This window comes from Salvelinus namaycush, chromosome 17 (assembly GCF_016432855.1).
Source record: "Salvelinus namaycush isolate Seneca chromosome 17, SaNama_1.0, whole genome shotgun sequence".
Classification (NCBI taxonomy): Eukaryota; Metazoa; Chordata; class Actinopteri; order Salmoniformes; family Salmonidae; genus Salvelinus; species Salvelinus namaycush.
The window spans coordinates 16,856,389-16,874,066 of NC_052323.1; the positions used below are offsets into that span (position 1 = coordinate 16,856,389).

General features: G+C 44.8%; 2 protein-coding genes across 2 annotated transcripts; both read left to right on the forward strand.

Moving 5' to 3' along the window:
• Nucleotides 1–269: 269 nt before the first annotated feature.
• Nucleotides 270–5,073, forward strand: LOC120062030. The gene is made up of 10 exons (XM_039011834.1): nucleotides 270–380; nucleotides 1,111–1,165; nucleotides 1,440–1,573; nucleotides 1,649–1,784; nucleotides 1,967–2,251; nucleotides 2,481–2,816; nucleotides 3,049–3,230; nucleotides 3,647–3,742; nucleotides 3,834–3,977; nucleotides 4,067–5,073. The coding sequence occupies exons 2-10, from the start codon at nucleotides 1,114–1,116 to the stop codon at nucleotides 4,280–4,282; spliced, it is 1,581 nt and encodes a 526-aa protein (XP_038867762.1). The 5' UTR covers nucleotides 270–380; nucleotides 1,111–1,113; the 3' UTR covers nucleotides 4,283–5,073.
• An 84-nt stretch (nucleotides 5,074–5,157) lies between these two features.
• On the forward strand, nucleotides 5,158–12,188 carry LOC120062370 (pre-mRNA-processing factor 19-like). Its single transcript, XM_039012293.1, has 16 exons — nucleotides 5,158–5,360; nucleotides 6,007–6,156; nucleotides 6,321–6,397; nucleotides 6,517–6,658; nucleotides 6,787–6,860; nucleotides 6,981–7,046; nucleotides 7,183–7,224; nucleotides 7,363–7,437; nucleotides 7,539–7,614; nucleotides 7,717–7,826; nucleotides 8,076–8,231; nucleotides 9,734–9,803; nucleotides 9,885–10,058; nucleotides 10,355–10,437; nucleotides 10,578–10,683; nucleotides 10,891–12,188. The coding sequence occupies exons 1-16, from the start codon at nucleotides 5,342–5,344 to the stop codon at nucleotides 10,986–10,988; spliced, it is 1,518 nt and encodes a 505-aa protein (XP_038868221.1). The 5' UTR covers nucleotides 5,158–5,341; the 3' UTR covers nucleotides 10,989–12,188.
• Nucleotides 12,189–17,678: the final 5,490 nt, after the last annotated feature.

The following is a 17,678-nucleotide window of genomic DNA, read 5'->3' on the forward strand; positions in this document are numbered from 1 at the left end:
TAAAAAGACGACCTGGAACGCTAACCTAAGAACAAGTAGCAGCATAGGAAACAACCTCACTCACGACCTTCCAGGCTCCTTCTGAGTCTGTGTATGGAGTAAAGCAGATTGATTTTGATTAGTTTCATTTTATTTTTGATCGTTTGTATGAATATTTTTACACCGCATTTTCCATTTTTAGGGATCGTGTTATCCAGCCGTACAGTAGGTGGCGACATGCATATCCACCAATTGTTATAAATGCCATTATACCAGAGAAGAAGAACCTCTCCAAAGAATACGCAGTTAATTATGTTTACGCTGCTTGGCTCATTCACTACATGGGCTTGCAATACAATAATATAAAATATTAGCACTGTATATTTTGCCGTCGTGCATAGGTGAGTGCAAATATGGGCATCTAATACATCTGCATTTTATTCAATGTTGATTGTAAGAAATTGCTCCGATAAGTAGCTTACTGGAAAATATTTTGGCGTAGTGCATCAGTTTAATGTCGTCGATAATAGCCTAATACTCTAAGCCAATATTCAGCGAAAAATATCAGCATCACAGGTCGTGTGAAATTAGCAGTGCAACATTCTAAAGATAGACTTTTAGCACCCCCTTGTGTAGTTGATTGATGGTGAACAGTGTTTGCTGGCTCGGTAATTGTGGGGAGTGGGGTGAATGACAATTGTAGTGTTCAATTGACTATACAGTAGTCCACTAGCTCTGTGGACCAAGTCACCTTGGTGATGTTCTTCGATAAACTCCACTGTCGAAAAGGAGAGCAGCGATGGAACAATGTTTCATGGGCCATGAATCATGGACAATCCTATTCTTGTTTTCTGTAGCCTAGTTGTAAATGTTCATCATGAACTAGATTAATTGTTGGAATACCGTACTGTTAGCTTATTGTATTGCACAACACATTTTCTGTCCACTTTCTAACATCTATTATGTCTAACACATATTCAACTATGTTAAAATATGTATAACAAATCTTCCATAGATTATGAAGTAGGCTTTATTTTGAAGGATACAAGTGAGATGTAATTAGAACCAGCTATACAGTTAAACTCTGACCCAGTGGGTGTGTCTCTACAGTTGTCTTGTGTCTGTCCTCAGAAAATGCACCTCTCTATCCTACTGAGTGCCCTTCTCAGCATCCCTGTCTCTTTGGGTGAGTTGTTTGTTGTTGCCATTTGAGTATTATAGCTGTTGGTTCCAGTCGTAGATGGTTGTTCAACCAGTGATTTACTTTACAGTAGTAGAATTGGATTCCCCTCTCTCTCCCCGTAGCTTTTCTTTGTCAGTATCGCTGTGGTTGTTTTTCAATCCTCAAAAAGTCACACATGGATTTGTAAAAATTTTATTTTTTTATTTTGATCATTTAATTTCCTATCAATGTGTTACATGTCATTCTGCCTCCCTCTATTTGTCCCTCTCTTTTTCAGGCTGGAATGAAGACTTCCAGATAGTGTGTTCTGGACAAGAGTTCCGCCTGCCGGTCTACTCAGGGTCAAGGATTGTGACCTTTACCCCCAGCTACCCTCCAGGACCAAGAAGAGTGCTACTGGAGAATAACAATGTAGGTACAGTAGCGTGTGTACAGCATGTGTACAGCATGTTCCTGTGTGCTAAGCATTGCTATTGTGTCTTGTAGTTGAAGGACTCGCGGTTTGAGTGGACCAAAGATAGAACATTGCTGTTGAAGGACGTCACACACAGTGACCAGGGACTCTACTCTATCAAGCTGTCCTCTGGATTCACAGATGAGACCGTTCGCCTCACTGTCTCAGGTACAACTCAGCCTCAGGGACTACCGCTCTCCACCTCTTTCTCTCAATTTTTTCCAACTGTATGTTTCTTTCTCTATAATATTATATAATGATTAATTATATCTGTTGAAATTGATTGTATGACATTTGAAACATTTTAGAACTCTCTCGATGTCATCTCTCTCTCTTTCTCCCTTTCTCAGAATGTATAAAAACTTTTCGACGGGGCTATGGGGAGACTTTTCAGCACAACATCCCTAAAGATGGCTCCCTGCTGGAGTTTTCACCCCGGGGCTCCCGCCCTGATTCCCAGCCGGTGGTACTGTGGAACCGGACAGACCTCGAGACCAGTGAGGCGGGCCGGGGGAGGCTGGGGTCGGACGGGAGGGTCTGGGTGGCAGAGAGGGTGACCCAGGCAGACCAGGGAAACTACACCATCAGAGACGAGAATGGGAAAGTAATCTCCCGGAGCAAACTCACTGTCAATGGTGAGCACTGGAAATGTCAAAAATATCTAGATGGAGGGATAAGAGAGCGATGGAGATGAGAAAGCGATATTAGTTTTTAGAGCAGTCTGATAAATTGACCAAACTGACACTTAATGCTTGTATCTATCTGATTCTTTCTTTCATCTGGATGTCCCTCACCATCCTCATTCCTCTCCACTCTTTCCCATACTCTCTTTCTCGCTCCTCATTATCACCTGTGTGGGTGCAGGGCACACCTTCAATGTCACCCGCTTCTTCAAGGAGTCGCTAAACCTTCCCCTGTTTCTCCCTGTCCCTCATGTCCACCTCATTTTTACCCCCTCCCTGCACCCGTCCAACCCCTCCAATGTTCCCCTTGACTCCCGGTACTCCCGCCCCGTGCAGCTGATCAGGGACGGGCATATCGTGGATCAGGACTCCCGGTACTGGGGCCTCATCTCTCTGGGGAGAAATAGGACTGTCAACGAGGTGGTCATCACCAGGCTGAGTGCAAAGCATGATGGGATGTATGAGATTCGAGATCAGGATGGCAACCTGGTGTCGTCTACCGTTGTCCATGTGGTCGGTGAGAGACAGTGATCGTGTGTGTGTGTGTCTGTGAGCAACAGCTTTTCCCTTTACGTGATGCAGAGCTCTTCCTCTCTGATTCAGAGGGGTTGGGATAAATGTGGAAGTCACATTTCGGTTGAATGCATTCAGATGTGCAACTGGCTAGGTATCCCCCTTTCCCTTAATTTATTTTCTTTCACACACCCTTTGTATCTATGGCTCTACCAATTCTTTTTTTCTTTCTCCAGATAAGACTGCTAGATGGAGAGCGGTCCTCAAGTCCATCAGCGTCCCTTCTGGCATGTTTGTGACTTTGGCTGGTTTCATCCTGTTTATGAAGCGCTACCCTAACTGCAGCCTCACTATGATCATCAATGGCCTAAGAGGTCACCACACACCCGCAGCTAACCCGCCAAGAGTCAATGTCCAGGTGACGGCTGTAGAGTGAGAGTTATGTGTGAGCTTGGAAGGTAGAAGCAATATGGTGGGGTTATTCCAGGGTTTGTGTGTGCGCAATGCTGTGAGCCTGTTGTCATGGTACTATGTTGTCCATCTATTTCAACTGTATGATGTTATCGCATTCTGAAGTGAGTGTCAGAGTAAAAATGGAACCAGTCTTTTGCGCCAGTCTGAATTTCCTCAGGCATCAGTTCCTTCCATATTTAAATTGGGTCAAGGGTCACATACAGCTTATCTGTGGATGGTTTATGTTTATCTTCCTGTGTGTTCCCCTGTGTGTCTATGCTGAATATACAACTCAATATTAGGAAGGTGTTCCTAATGTTTGGTATACTCAGTGTAGTGGTTGTGATATTTACATAGTTGTTTTATTTATGTCCCCTGCAGGACTACAGTCCGCCCAGCCCCCAGCCCTATGGTTTTTACGGTCATTCACAGCAGATTGGAACGCCAAAAATATGGAGCCCCAGACCTACACATTCTGTAGGTAGACGGTGAAGTTGTAAATGTAGGCTCTGTCTTATGTTTTTCTTTTTACCTTTCTTAATTTCATTATTACGTGTGTCTGTTTCAGGGATACACTCCTGTTGGGGACAGCGCACCACTTGTAGTGGACAGTGCACTACAGCCCTCCCCTGAGCCAGTGAGGACTGGGAGACAACAGGAGACAGACCGACTTAGAGTTGAGACTGCCACTACTCACACTCCCAGTAGAGAGGTAAATACATTCTGTAATTTCTATATTCTGTCTCACAATAGACAGGTATATTCTATTCTTTCTTTTTATCATTGACTCTCACTCCTCAGGAGACTGCTGGCAGTGAGAGGGTGATCTCCTTTTCTGTCGCTGGCGCCTCCGACTGCCTCCACTCATCTGAAGACTGTTTTCAGTTCCGGATCAAGAAAGAGGGAGTCGAGGAGAGATGGAGGAAAGCAGAAGACTACTTCTCCACACTTCCACTGGACACGGATACCTCGGAGACTTGCAGCATCTACACTTCTGACAAACTCAACTTCTTATAAAAGCACAGAGAAGAAGAGTGAACGCAGGTAAAGAAAGGGAGCAGAGAAAATAGTGGAGGGAGATATGATCATATATATATATTACCGTTCATGGCTGAATTTTGTCACTATAGTGCCTAATACTCAATACTCAAAAAGTGCCTTCCTGTTTGAGTATTGAGTATTACTTCATATAATGTATGTATGATCATTTCATTATCATTCTTTTTAAGCATGAGATGAGCAATATCCTGCATTTGGAATATCATTAATTTGTACGACTGGACAGTTAATGTTCCTAGAACTCAACCCGACAATTACTTTGCTGCTACCTACCTCGAACCCTCAGGATGACACATTTTAACCATAGATGTCTGTATATTTACTGTAATGTGTGTAATTATATTGTTACATTAGGATGGTAGGCAAGGTTAAAGAAGAGATGAGGAATTGGAAGATTTTGTAGTAGATTGATAAGTGAATGGCCTCTCAATCTAAAAGCATAGCTAACTGCATGTGTTACCTACTATTAATCCAATGAATGAACACAATAATAACCAATTTATCTTTTTTAGATAACATATCGTTAAATAAGAAAATTTGAGTGATTTCTATAAAATGGCATCCATATGAGTATATGACTTATTTTCACCAGGTATTTACATTGTATGTATTCTTTATTGGCATCAATCTGAACGTGTGTCAATATGTGATTTTCACATCATACTTTCCCAATGTTTGCTTGTGTATTATTAACGTATCATTGGTATGTGAGTCAAATAATGTTATGTTGATGAAGAAAATAAAACTAGTTTAATGACGCTAGGGGGCGGTGATTTATATTACTGTTTGATTGATTTGAAAACAAAACGAAGAAGAGCCCGCGTTGGAGAACTGATACTATCCCAGCATGCAATGTTTTTGAAGCGGCAATGAAACCCCAGCGTGCAAAATTGGACCAAAAATAAAGTAGGCACAATAACGTTAGTTGCCTTTTAGGCAAAACATTTCAAGATAGTTTGGCATCAAATATAACACCGACGGTTCTTGCTTGGCTGTGGAGGGACGTGCACTTGAAAGATGTCTTTGGTTTGCGCAAGTAAGTTGAACATGCTTCTCGATAAATGAGCTAGCTAACGTTAGCATTGGCTAGCTAACAGTGTGCAACGCTAGGAAGCTAACGTTTGCTTGTAGTTGATTGTAATCTGTCACAACATGGTATTCATGGTGGCTTACTATTTAGCTATATTAGTTAACCGTAACAGTATTGGATCTATTCACGATATTAAAATTGTACTATCCACTTACTCAGACTGGTCTCATAGACTAGACGTAACATAGTAAACTTACATCCGGGACTCTCAAATGAGTATATGTTAGTTTTGAAATTTGAATACGCAAACGTATAGCAACCAAAATGTTGTTTTCGAATCTCATCATGGACAACTTTAGCATTTTAGCTGATTAGTAACTTACTACGGTTTAGCTACTTTACAACTACTTAGTACTAACTCCTAACCTTAACCCCTAGAGCTAGCTAAAGTTAGCATTAGCTGCCTAGTTAGCGTAAGCGACATATCATACGTAACATATCATACGTTTTGCAAATTGGTAACTACGTTTTGAAACTACGATACTTAACATATACATTTTTTACAATATGTTTTTATTTAACAAATTTGAGTGTACAGAATAATATGGAATGCTCTGAGGCCACGTTGATTTAATCTTCCTCCCCTACTCAGTTTCCAATGAGGTCCCGGAGCACCCCTGCGTGTCCCCGGTGTCCAACCAGGTGTTCGAGCGCCGACTGATCGAGAAGTTCATCGCGGAGAATGGAGTTGACCCCATGAACGGCCAACCACTGTCCGAGGAGCAACTTATCGATATTAAAGGTAAACAGAGGGCAGGAGTAAACGGTTAACGTAATCGTGTAGGGTCAATCACATCAAATGATTTTAGTTTTGGCTTAAGGAGAACTAAGTTGGTTCAGTGTTTTCAAATATTTAGTTATTGATTTGAAATCATTGTTTTTGCTGCCCTTTCTTCTGTTGCCCAGTGTCTCATCCTATCCGACCAAAGGCTGCCTCCGCTACCAGTATTCCTGCCATACTCAAGTCTCTGCAAGATGAGTGGGTGAGTGTCTAGACCGTCAGAAGTTTGTGGTCTGACTGTGAACAGTGTTACAGCCAAGTACTGTTCCTCAGTCGTGTTGAATCTCTCCCTCAATGTCTTCCCCCTCTCTCTCTTTCAAGGATGCGGTGATGCTCCACAGTTTCACTCTGAGGCAGCAGCTGCAGACGACTCGCCAGGAGCTCTCTCACGCCCTCTACCAGCATGACGCAGCCTGCAGAGTCATCGCCCGTCTCACCAAGGAGGTTACTGCAGCCAGAGAGGGTAAGAGAGAGCCAAGGGAGCCTTGGTGGGGTTCTCTATAGTCTGACGTTTTTTCCCCCCTCATCTTCTCTCCTTCACTGACCTGTGAAAGCCAATGCTTACTCTGTGCCCATTCTCCCATTCTACAGCCCTGGCCACACTCAAGCCCCAAGCCGGATTGGTCGCCCCTCAGGCTATGCCTGCCTCTCAGCCTGCCACTGGGGTGAGTGATTGACCAAGATTCCCATCCATCAAACAGGATTCCTGTCCATCAGAGACTGAGGATACATGCTGTCTTTCTCTTTTCTAACTCGTCTTCTCTGTGTTGGTTTACCTCTCGCAGGGTGCAGGTGGGGAGCCCATGGAGGTTAGTGAGCAGGTGGGAATGACCCCAGAGATCATCCAGAAGGTAAGATATTTTTCCCCCTCTTAATCCAATGTGATTAGTGTTCTCATTACTGTGACCCTCCCAATATGGGAATGGATTTGTGATTCATTGAATTGTGATTAACATCTTTCTTGCTTCTCTCCTGCTCTGTTCTCAGCTACAAGATAAGGCCACCGTCCTTACCACAGAGAGAAAGAAGGTCAGATTTTAATTCAGGAAGTTGTCTCATGCGTTGTAGGATTGCACAGATGAATCATCAAACCACTCAATCTTTTAATACACCCTCTCATTTAGTCCTTTATGTTTGCTCACTCCTCCCTTCTCACTCCCTAACCAGAGAGGCAAGACTGTGCCAGAGGAGCTGGTCAGGGCTGAGGATCTGAGCAAGTACCGACAAGTGGCTTCCCACGCTGTGAGTACTACTGTCTGTCTAGTAACCCGTAGTTGGACTGACTGAGCTGCTGAGTACTATCCCAGGTTGCCCTGAACTGTCTGTTCTTTTGAATCTTTCAGGGTCTTCATAGTGCCAGTGTCCCAGGAATCCTGTGTATGGACATCTGTCCTTCAGATACTAACAAAGTACTCACTGGTAAGCACCCTCTTTAAAACATTTTTTTTTTCACTCTCCCCCACATCTCTCTTTCTTGCATATCTAAACAGTGTACATGATGACTGTATTCTGTGTTGCCAGGAGGGGCTGATAAGAACGTGGTTGTGTTTGATAAGAAGGAGGAGCAGATCATCGCCACCCTCAAGGGTCACACCAAGAAGGTCACCTCTGTCATCTACCACCCCTCCCAGGTAACAATACGTGTCTATACACCTGTCTTGGGTGGAACTTCTAGAACATAGGATCTAAGAGAACCTCTGTATGAAGTAGCATTGTGCATACAGTGACATTCTAAGTAAAGGACTTAAAAGAGGACTCGATCTGTGTGCCTGGTTGAACATGTGCTGTGTTCTAGTTTGTAACCTGCACCAACTAACTTGCCTAATTTCCTTCCACACTATTTAATTCATTTATATTTTCTGTCTTTCTTTCCTCTCCAGTCGGTGGTGTTCTCTGCCTCTCCAGACAGCACCATCCGGGTGTGGTCTGTTACCGGGGGCAACTGTGTCCAGGTGGTGAGAGCTCACGAGGCGAGCGTGACCGGGCTGTCACTTCACGCCACCGGAGACTACCTGCTTAGCTCCTCTGAGGACCAGGTCAGTCCCCCGTATTGTCCCAGCACCCAAGCCCACCGTATTGTCCCAGCACCCAAGCCCACCGTATTGTCCCAACACTCGGGTCCCCTGGTCTGTGGAATAGAATGCACCAGCTGTACTGTTGTCAATAGTAAATGATGGCACCTCTGTGTTGGTGGATGTGCAGACCGGCCAACATGCACGTGTTTTGCGTACCAACTACGCAATTCTCTGTCCATGTACGCAGCTACGAGATCAGAGTTCAAAGGACTCAGAAATGAATAGGGTCTGACTGTTCTTATTTGTTACGTTGTAATAAAGTAAATCCACTGAGTAAATGTAACATCCTGATTCTCGAGCTGCAACACAGACATGTATGGAGTTTGTGTCAACGGACATGGAGATGAATACATCATTATTGGACGTTTCTGCCCCGCCTGTTTGTTGTGATGCTGAGTTTCCCGACTGTCAGCTGTACGTAAACACGTGGACAAATTGCTTTCGACTGTGTGTTGCGGAAAGGTAAACACTAATTGTTTCAAGCTAACGTTGGCGAACCTAAGATGGACATTCAGTGGGCTCTAAAGTGCCAGCAGTTCACTCGCATTTGCTAGTGAAAGAATTTAAATGCAAATACGAAAAATAACTGGTCTCATTTGTGCGAGTGTGATATACATTTTATTCCTCGTCCCATTAGTTGTATTTTCCACATAATATTACGAGGATCACGCAACCCGACACTGTAACTGTAATTATGATCCGCGTCACAAAAAGCATTACAAAGGTATAATCAAATATAAACATCTTAAATGGAGTTTAGAAGACTGCACGATGGAGTGTCCGGTATTATCTATAGAGGCAATGATTCTAAAATGCCTTGGCACTAGATTTGAGATTTTATCAATTTCTAAAATCTTAAATGATCTATGCGCTGCAAAGAAATCCAATAGGCACCTTTACATTGGCTGAAACAGAGGACTCTTCTAGCGAACAGTGGTCAGATTCCCTTTGCGGTTGCCTAGTGAACAGTGGTCAGATTCCCTTTGCGGTTGCCTAGTGAACAGTGGTCAGATTCCCTTTGCGGTGGCCTAGTGAACAGCGGTCAGATTCCCTTTGCGGTGGCCTAGTGAACAGTGGTCAGATTCCCTTTGCGGTGGCCTAGTGAACAGTGGTCAGATTCCCTTTGCGGTGGCCTAGTGAACAGTGGTCAGATTCCCTTTGCGGTGGCCTAGTGAACAGTGGTCAGATTCCCTTTGCGGTGGCCTACTTAAGCTTTGTGTAGCCAGTTTGCGGTCTGTGTCGACCTGATCATTTGTTTTTGTTTTCAAAATGATTTTGCTTTTAGTGTTGATTATAATTGTGATCAGACTCACAAACAGTGCGTGCACGATTGTGCTGGGGAAAGAACCCCATTTCGGCACTTGCTAGGTGTGCGATTTGAATCTCCAATTTGCCGTGTGCGTCTGGTACTCTAAAAAGTTGGCAGGTCTGGATGTGTGTTAATACTCTTCTCTCTCTCTCAGTACTGGGCCTTCTCTGACATCCAAACTGGCCGAGTCCTTACCAAAGTCACTGATGAGGCTGCTGGTGTTGGTAAGTGTGTTTGTGCTTGACACAGTACGGAAACTGGGTTCCGGTTTTCCCTGTTACATATTTATCCCCCCTTCTCCCCAGCTCTGACTTGTGCTCAGTTCCACCCTGACGGTCTGATCTTCGGGACGGGAACAGCTGACTCCCAAATCAAGATCTGGGATCTGAAGGAGCGCACCAACGTGGCCAACTTTCCCGGTCACTCCGGTCCTGTCACCTCCATCGCCTTCTCTGAGAACGGATACTACCTGGCCACAGGTCAGTCTCTCCAACCACCGAGCCAATAGATTGTACTGTAACTATTTGAACATTGTTACAACACTGTACACAGCCATAATAATGTCTCTATTCCTTTTAAACTTGTAGGTTTAATGTTTACTGTTAATTTCTGATTTGTTTATTTCACTTTAATTATCTATTTCACTTGCTTTGGCAATGTAAACATGTTTCACATGCCAATAAAGCCCTTTGAATTGATAAACAATCTGAAATGTAATGTCAAAACAGTGTGATGTATTTCTCATGACCTGACCCAGTCTCTCTCTCTGCTCCAGGTGCCCAGGACAGCTCTGTGAAGCTATGGGATCTGAGGAAACTGAAGAACTTCAAGACCATCGCCCTGGACAACAACTACGAAGTGAGAATGAGCGACCGTGCAGTCTGCTAGCCACAGTATTCCCCATCTGTCGGACACATATGGCTAATTAATTTACTGCGAATAACATAATTATTTATTGTGGAGTTTTTCAGTGGAACCTTATTCTCTCTCTCTCTCAGGTTAAGTCTCTGGTGTTTGATCAGAGTGGTACGTACTTGGCTGTGGGTGGATCTGACATCAGGGTGTACATCTGCAAGCAGTGGTCGGAGGTCCTAAACTTCAGCGGTGAGAAACATTCATAGACTCTTACATTTTCTATCCACATTCAACCTTCACCTGACCTTGTTTGCTCACCAGTGATAAAACAACTCATACATATGTACACATGGTTAACAAAAACTGTGTCATATGGCATGCCTCATTTTACAGTAGTCACCTTCATGTTGCTCTTTTTCCCATCTTTAATCATGTCTGTCTTCCCTCTTTTTCCAGACCACTCTGGCCTGGTGACCGGCGTGGCGTTTGGAGACAATGCTCAGTTCCTTTCCTCTGCCGGAATGGACAGAAGCCTTAAGTTCTACAGCCTGTAAATTAGTACAGACAGACAGATGGAGGAAGTGAAAGAGAGGATAAGGTCTAGACCTGTGCGACAAATTTGACTCGGCTGCAGTCGGGTTTGGGGTTTGAGAAATATGGACCAGTGATCCGAATGTAGTGGGTTGACTGGCCTAGGCAGGAGCTTTTCAGTCACATTTACCAGCAGTTGATGGTCTTAGCATTTAAAAAAACAAAAAAACATTTGTGTTGATATATAGTTATTTAGGATCCCAGGGTGGGTGAAGGAACAGGTGCTGAAGTATTTAGGTTTCCCCTTCATTTATTCTCCGTAAATAACTCTCCAAATCTCTGTTCTCCTTTGCTGGTTAGACCAATAGTAATCTTCTGTTGAAATTGTATTTTTGTTTTAACTAAGTTCTGTCACATTGTATAAGCCAATTCCCTGTATTGATGTGTTCATCCATAGCCAGGCGATCTGACCAGCTTGCTTACAGGGTTGGACAGCATTCTTGTGTAGATTAAGACACCGCGGAGATTGAACACTGCTAGTTTTAGTAGCAGAAGCCACAGCAGCCATTTTGGAATGGCATTTCGTGTTGAACAACAAAGGAGCTGATTGACTAACACTGCCATTCCAAAATGGCTGCTGTGACTTCTGTTACCTAGCATGAGGACGGAAAGGACAGTTTTCCAGAAGAAGTAGCAGTCGTTCACTCTTAGTTTAACAGTTGGGATAATGGGACAATTCAGAGTACAATGCATTTCTCATCCCTGGATTGAGATACGTTTTCCGGGCCATGTCTGGCGCCGGCTCGTCTTAATCTGCACAGGAATGCTGTTTGACCCTAGTACAGCTGTAAACAAGCAGGTCGGATCTGCTGGCTACTTAGTCCCTTGAATTCTCTTCCACGCTTTTTACACCTCAATAAATGAAGTGTTTTATGTAAAAACAGCCAGCTATTTGCTTGATCAATGGAATGTATTGTATATGCCTCCAGTTGTCGATTCAGCCTGTCAGAGGCACCAATATGACTTTGATCTCAAAGATTGTGTGGTCTGTACAGTGCATTTGGAAATTATTCACACCCCTTGACTTTATCCATATTTAGTTATTACAGACCGAATTTAAAATGGATTGCATTTATATGGTTTTTGTCATTGGCCGACATACAATACCCAATAATGTCAAAGTGGATCGTAAAAAAATAAAAAATAATTTAAAATTGAAATTTCGTGAGTCAATAAGTATTCAACCCTTTTATGGCAAGCCTAAATAAGTTCAGAAGTAAAAATGTGCTTTGCAAGTCACATAAGTTGAATGGACTCGGTGTGCAATAAGTGATTAACATTATTTTTTTAATGACTATGTAATCTCTACTGTACCCCACACAGTTGAGCAGTGAATTTCAAGAAGATTCAACCACAGACCAGGGAGGTTTTCCAATGCCTTGCAATGAAGGGCAGCTATTGGTAGACGGGTAAAAAAATTAAAAAGCAGCCCTTGAATATCTCTTGGCATTCAAGTGAAAGAGTTCAATCTTGGTTTTGTCAGACCAGAGAATCTTTTTTCTCATGGTCTGAGTCATTTATGTGCCTTTTGGCAAACTCCAAGCGGGCTGATCATGGGTCTTTTACTGAGTAGTGAGTTCTGTCTGGCCACTCTGCCATAAAAGCCTGATTGGAGGAATGCTGCAGAGATGGTCGTCCTTCTGGAAGGTTCTCCCATTTGTACAGTGGAACTCTGGAGTTCTGTCAGAGTGACCATCGGGTTCTTGGTCATCCCCCTGACCAAGGCCCTTCTCCCCCGATTGCTCAGTTTGGCCGGGCGGTCAGCTCTTGGAAGAGTCTCGGTGGTTCCTAGCTTCTTCCATTTAAGAATGGCGAAGGTCTGTGTTCTTGGGGACCTTCAATGCTACATAAATGTTTTGGTATCCTTCCCCAGGTCTGTGCCTCGACACAATCCTGTTTCGGCGCTCTACAGACAATTCCTTCGACCTCGTGGCTTGGTTCTTGCTCTGAAATGCACTGTCAACTGTGGGACCTTATATAGACAGTGTGTGTGCCTTTCCAAATCATGTCCAATCAATTAAATGTACCACAAGTGGACTACAAGTTGTAGAAACATCTCAAGGATGATGAATAGAAACAGGATGCACCTGGGCTCAATTTTGAGTCTCATAGCAAAGGGTCTGAATACTTATGCAAATAAGGTATCTGTTTTTATTTTTAATAAATGTGCAAACATTTCTAAAAAACTGTTATCCCTTTGTCATTATGGGGTATTGTTTGTAGTTTGAGGGGCGGGGAATTATTTTATCAATTTTAGAATAAGGCTGTAACGTAACAAAATGTGGAAAAAGGGAAGGGGTCTGAATTCTTTCCGAATGCACTGTACATAGGGCAGCGGCCTCTAACGTGCAGTGTTGAGCAACCGGGTGGTAGCCGGCTAGTGACTGTCACTAAGTTCAGAGCAGGGTACTGGGTGGAGGACGGCTAGTGATGGCTATTTAACAGTCTGATGGCCTTGAGATAGAAGCTGTTTTTCAGTCTCTCGGTCACTGCTTTAATGCAGTTGTACTGACCTCGCCTTCTGGATGATAGCGGGGTGAACAGGCCGTGGCTCGGGTGGTTGATGTCCTTGATGATCTTTTTGGCCTTCCTGTAGCATCGGGTGCAGTAGGTGTCCTGGAGGGCAAGCAGTGTGCCCCCGGTGATGAATTGGGCAGACCGCACCACCCTCTGGAGAGACCAGCGGGTGGTGTAGTTGCCGTACCAGGTGATGGTACAGCCCAACAGGATGCTCTCAATGCTGCATCTGTAAAAGTTTGTGAGGGTCTTAGAGGCCAAGCCAAATTTCTTCAGCCTCCTGAGGTTGAAGAGGCGCTGTTACGCGGCCTTCACCACACTGTCTGTGTGGGTGGAACATTTAAAATTGTCAGTGACGTGTACTCTGAGGAACTTGACGCTTTTCACCTTCTCCGCTGCGGCCCCGTCGATGTGGGCGTTCTCCCTCTGTCTCCTGAAGTCCACGATCAGTTTCTTCATTTTGTTGACGTTTAGAGGTTATTTTCCTGGCACTGCTCCACCAGGGCCCTCACCTCCATGTAGGCTGTCCTGTCATCATTGGTAATCAAATTGTATTAGTCACATGCGCCGAATACAACAGGTGTAGACCTTGCAGTAAAATGCTTATTTACGAGCCCCTAACTGTAGTTTCAAAAAATACTGGTAAGAATAAGAGATAAAAGGAACAAGTAATTAAAGAGCAGCAGTAAAAAAAATAACAGTATATACGGGGGGTGCCGGTACAGAGTCAATGGGCGGGGGCACTGGTTAGTTGAGGTAGTATGTACATGTAGGTAGAGTAAATTAAAGTGACTATGCATAGATGAAAACAGAGAGTGGCAGTGGGGAGGGGGGGGGGGCAATGCAAATAGTCTGGGTAGCCATTTGACTATATGTTCAGGAGTCATGGCTTTGGGTAGAAGCTGTTTAGAAGCATCTTAGGCCTAGACTTGGCGCTCCGGTACCGCTTTTCGTGCGGCAACAGAGAGAACAGTCTATGACTAGGGTGGCTGGAGTCTTTGACAATTTTTATGGCCTTCCTCTGACACCGCCTGGTATAGAGGTCCTGGATGGCAGGAAGCTTGGCCCCAGTGATGTACTGGGCCGTTCGCACTACTCTCTGTAGTGCCTTGCGGTCGAAGGCCGAGCAATTGCCATACCAGGCAGTCATGCAAACAGTCAGGATGCTCTCGATGGTACAGCTATAGAACCTTTTGAGGATCTGAAGACCCATGCCAAATCTTTTCAGTCTTCTGAGGGGGGATAGGTTTTGTCGTGTCTGCTTCACGACTGTCGTGGTGTGCTTGGACCATGTTAGTTTGTTGGTGATGTGGACACCAAGGAACTTGAAGCTCTCAACCTGCTCCACTGCAGCCCTGTCGATGAGAATGGGGGCGTGCTCGGTCCTCTTTTTCCTGTAGTCCATAATCATCTCCTTTGTCTTGATCATGTTGAGGGAGAGGTTGTTATCCTGGCACCACACGGCCAGGTCTCTGACCTCCTCCCTAAAGGCTGTCTCGTTGTCATTGATCAGGCCTACCACTGTTGTGTCATTGGCAAATTTAATGATGGTTTTGGAGTCGAGCCTGGCCGTGCAGTCATGAGTGAACAGGAGGGGACTGAGCACGCACCCCTGGCGGCTCCAGTGTTGAGGATCAGCGTGGCAGATGTGTTGCTACCTACCCTCACCACCTGGGGGCAGCCCGTCAGGAAGTCCAGGATCCAGTTGCAGAGGGAGGTGTTTAGTCCCAGGGTCCTTAGCTTATTGATGAGCTTTGAGGGCACTATGGTGTTGAACGCTGAGCTGTAGTCAATGAATAGCATTCTCATATAGGTGTTCCTTTTGTCCAGGTGGGAAAGGGCAGTGTGGAGTGCAATAGAGATTGCATCACCTGTGGATCTGTTTGGGCGGTATGCAAATTGGAGTTATCTTAATCAGCTACTACTGTTGTGTCGTCTGCAAACTTGATGATTGAGTAGGAGGCGTGCGTGGACACGCAGTCATGGATGAACAGGGAGTACAGGAGGGGCTGAGCACGCACCCTTGTGGGGGCCCAGTGTTGAGGATAAGCATAGTGGAGGTGTGGTTTCCTACCTTCACCACCTGGGGGCGGTCTGTCAGGAAGTTCAGGACCCAATTGCACAGGGTGGGGTTCAGACCCAGGGCTACGAGCTTAATGATTAGCTTGGAGGGTACTATGGTGTTGAAGGCTGAGCTGTAGTCATAGAACAGCATTTTTTTTTTTTTTTTTTACCTTTATTACAATTTAGCAATTAAACACTGGAGTGATAGATGTGCAGAAGATGAATGTGCAAGTAGAGATACTGGGGTGCAAAGGAGCAAAATAAATAAATACAGTATGGGGATGAGGTAGTTAGATGGGCTATGTACAGGTGCAGTGATCTGTGAGCTGCTCAGACAGCTGGTGCTTAAAGTTAGTGAGGGAGATATGAGTCTCCAGCTTCGGTGATTTTTGCAGTTCGTTCCAGTCATTGGCAACAGAGAACTGGAAGGAAATTGGCTTTGGGGGTGAGGAATTGGCTTTGGGGTTGACCAGTGAAATATAGCTGCTGGAGCGCGTGCTATGGGTGGGTGCTGCTATGGTGACCAGTGAGCTGAGATAAGGCAGGGCTTTACCTAGCAAAGACTTGTAGATGACCTGGAGCCAGTCGGTTTTGCGACGAGTATGAAGTGAGGGCCAGCCAACGAGAGCGTACAGGTCGCAGTGGTGGGTAGTATATGGGGCTTTGGTGACAAAACGGATGGCACTGTGATAGACTGCATCCAATTTGTTGAGTAGAGTGTTGGAGGCTATTTTGTAAATGACATCACTGAAGTCGAGGATCGGTAGGATGGTCAGTTTTACGAGGGTATGTTTGGCAGAGTGAGTGAAGGATGCTTTGTTGCGAAATAGGAAGCCGATTCTAGATGTAATTTTGGATTGGAGATGCTTAATGTGAGTCTGGAAGGAGAGTTTACAGTCTAACCAGACACCTGGGTATTTGTAGTTGTCCACATGTTCTAAGTCAGAACCGTCCAGAGTAGTGATGCTGGACGGGCGGGCAGGGATCGGTTGAAGAGCATGCATTTAGTTTTACTTGCATTTAAGAGCAGTTGGAGGCCACGGAAGGAGAGTTGTATGGCATTGAAGCTCGTCTGGAGGTTAGTTAACAGTGTCCAAAGATAGGCCAGAAGTATACAGAATTGTGTTGTATGCATAGAGGTGGATCACCAGGAGCAAGAGCGACATCATTGATGTATACAGAGAAGAGAGTCAGCCCGAAAATTGAACCCTGTGGCACCCCCATAGAGACTACCAGAGGTCCGGACAACAGGCCCTCTGATTTGGCACACTGAACTCTGTCTGAGAAGTAGTTGGTGAACCAGGCGAGGCAGTCATTTGAGAAACCAAGGCTGTTGAGTCCGCCGATAAGAATGTGGTGATTGACAGAGTCGAAAGCCTTGTCCAGGTCGATGAATACGGCTGCGCAGTATTGTCTCTTATCGATGGCGGTTATGATATCGTTTAGGACCTTGAGTGTGGCTGAGGTGCACCCATGACCAGCTCTGACACAAGATTGCATAGCAGAGAAGGTACGGTGGGATTCGAAATGGTCGGTAATCTTTGTTAACTTGGCTTTCGAAGACCTTAGAAAGGCAGGATAGGATAGATATGTCTGTAGCAGTTTGGGTCTAGTGTCTCCCCCTTTGAAGAGGGGGATGACTGCGGCAGCTTTCCAATCTTTGGCAATCTCAGACGATACGAGAGGTTGAACAGGCTAGTAATAGGGGTCGCAACAATTTCGGCGGATAGTTTTAGAAAGAGAGGGTCCAGATTGTCTAGCCCGGTTGATTTGTAAGGGTCCAGATTTTGCAGCTCTTTCAGAATATCTATGTGGATTTGAGTGAAGGAGAAATGGGGGAGGCTTGGGCGAGTTGCTGTTGGGGGTGCAGGGCAGTTGACCGGGGTAGGGGTAGCCGGGTGGAAAGTCTGGCCAGCCATAGAAAAATGTTTATTGAAATTCTCAATTATCGTGGATTTATTGGTGGTGACAGTGTTTCCTAGCCTCAGTGCAGTGGGCAGCTGAGAGGAGGTGCTCTTATTCTCCATGGACTTTACAGTGTCCCAGATCTATTTTGAGTTTGTGCTACAGGA

Bases quoted from the DNA above. Each gene is read 5' to 3' on its own strand.
- LOC120062030 (XM_039011834.1), top strand. From the start codon at position 1,114: ATGCACCTCTCTATCCTACTGAGTGCCCTTCTCAGCATCCCTGTCTCT. The intron at 1,574-1,648 runs GTAGGTACAGTA...TGTGTCTTGTAG, and splicing joins TGCTACTGGAGAATAACAAT to TTGAAGGACTCGCGGTTTGA. The intron at 3,978-4,066 runs GTAAATACATTC...CTCACTCCTCAG, and splicing joins CTCACACTCCCAGTAGAGAG to GAGACTGCTGGCAGTGAGAG.
- LOC120062370 (XM_039012293.1), top strand. The intron at 6,659-6,786 runs GTAAGAGAGAGC...CCCATTCTACAG, and splicing joins GGTTACTGCAGCCAGAGAGG to CCCTGGCCACACTCAAGCCC. The intron at 7,827-8,075 runs GTAACAATACGT...TTTCCTCTCCAG, and splicing joins TCATCTACCACCCCTCCCAG to TCGGTGGTGTTCTCTGCCTC.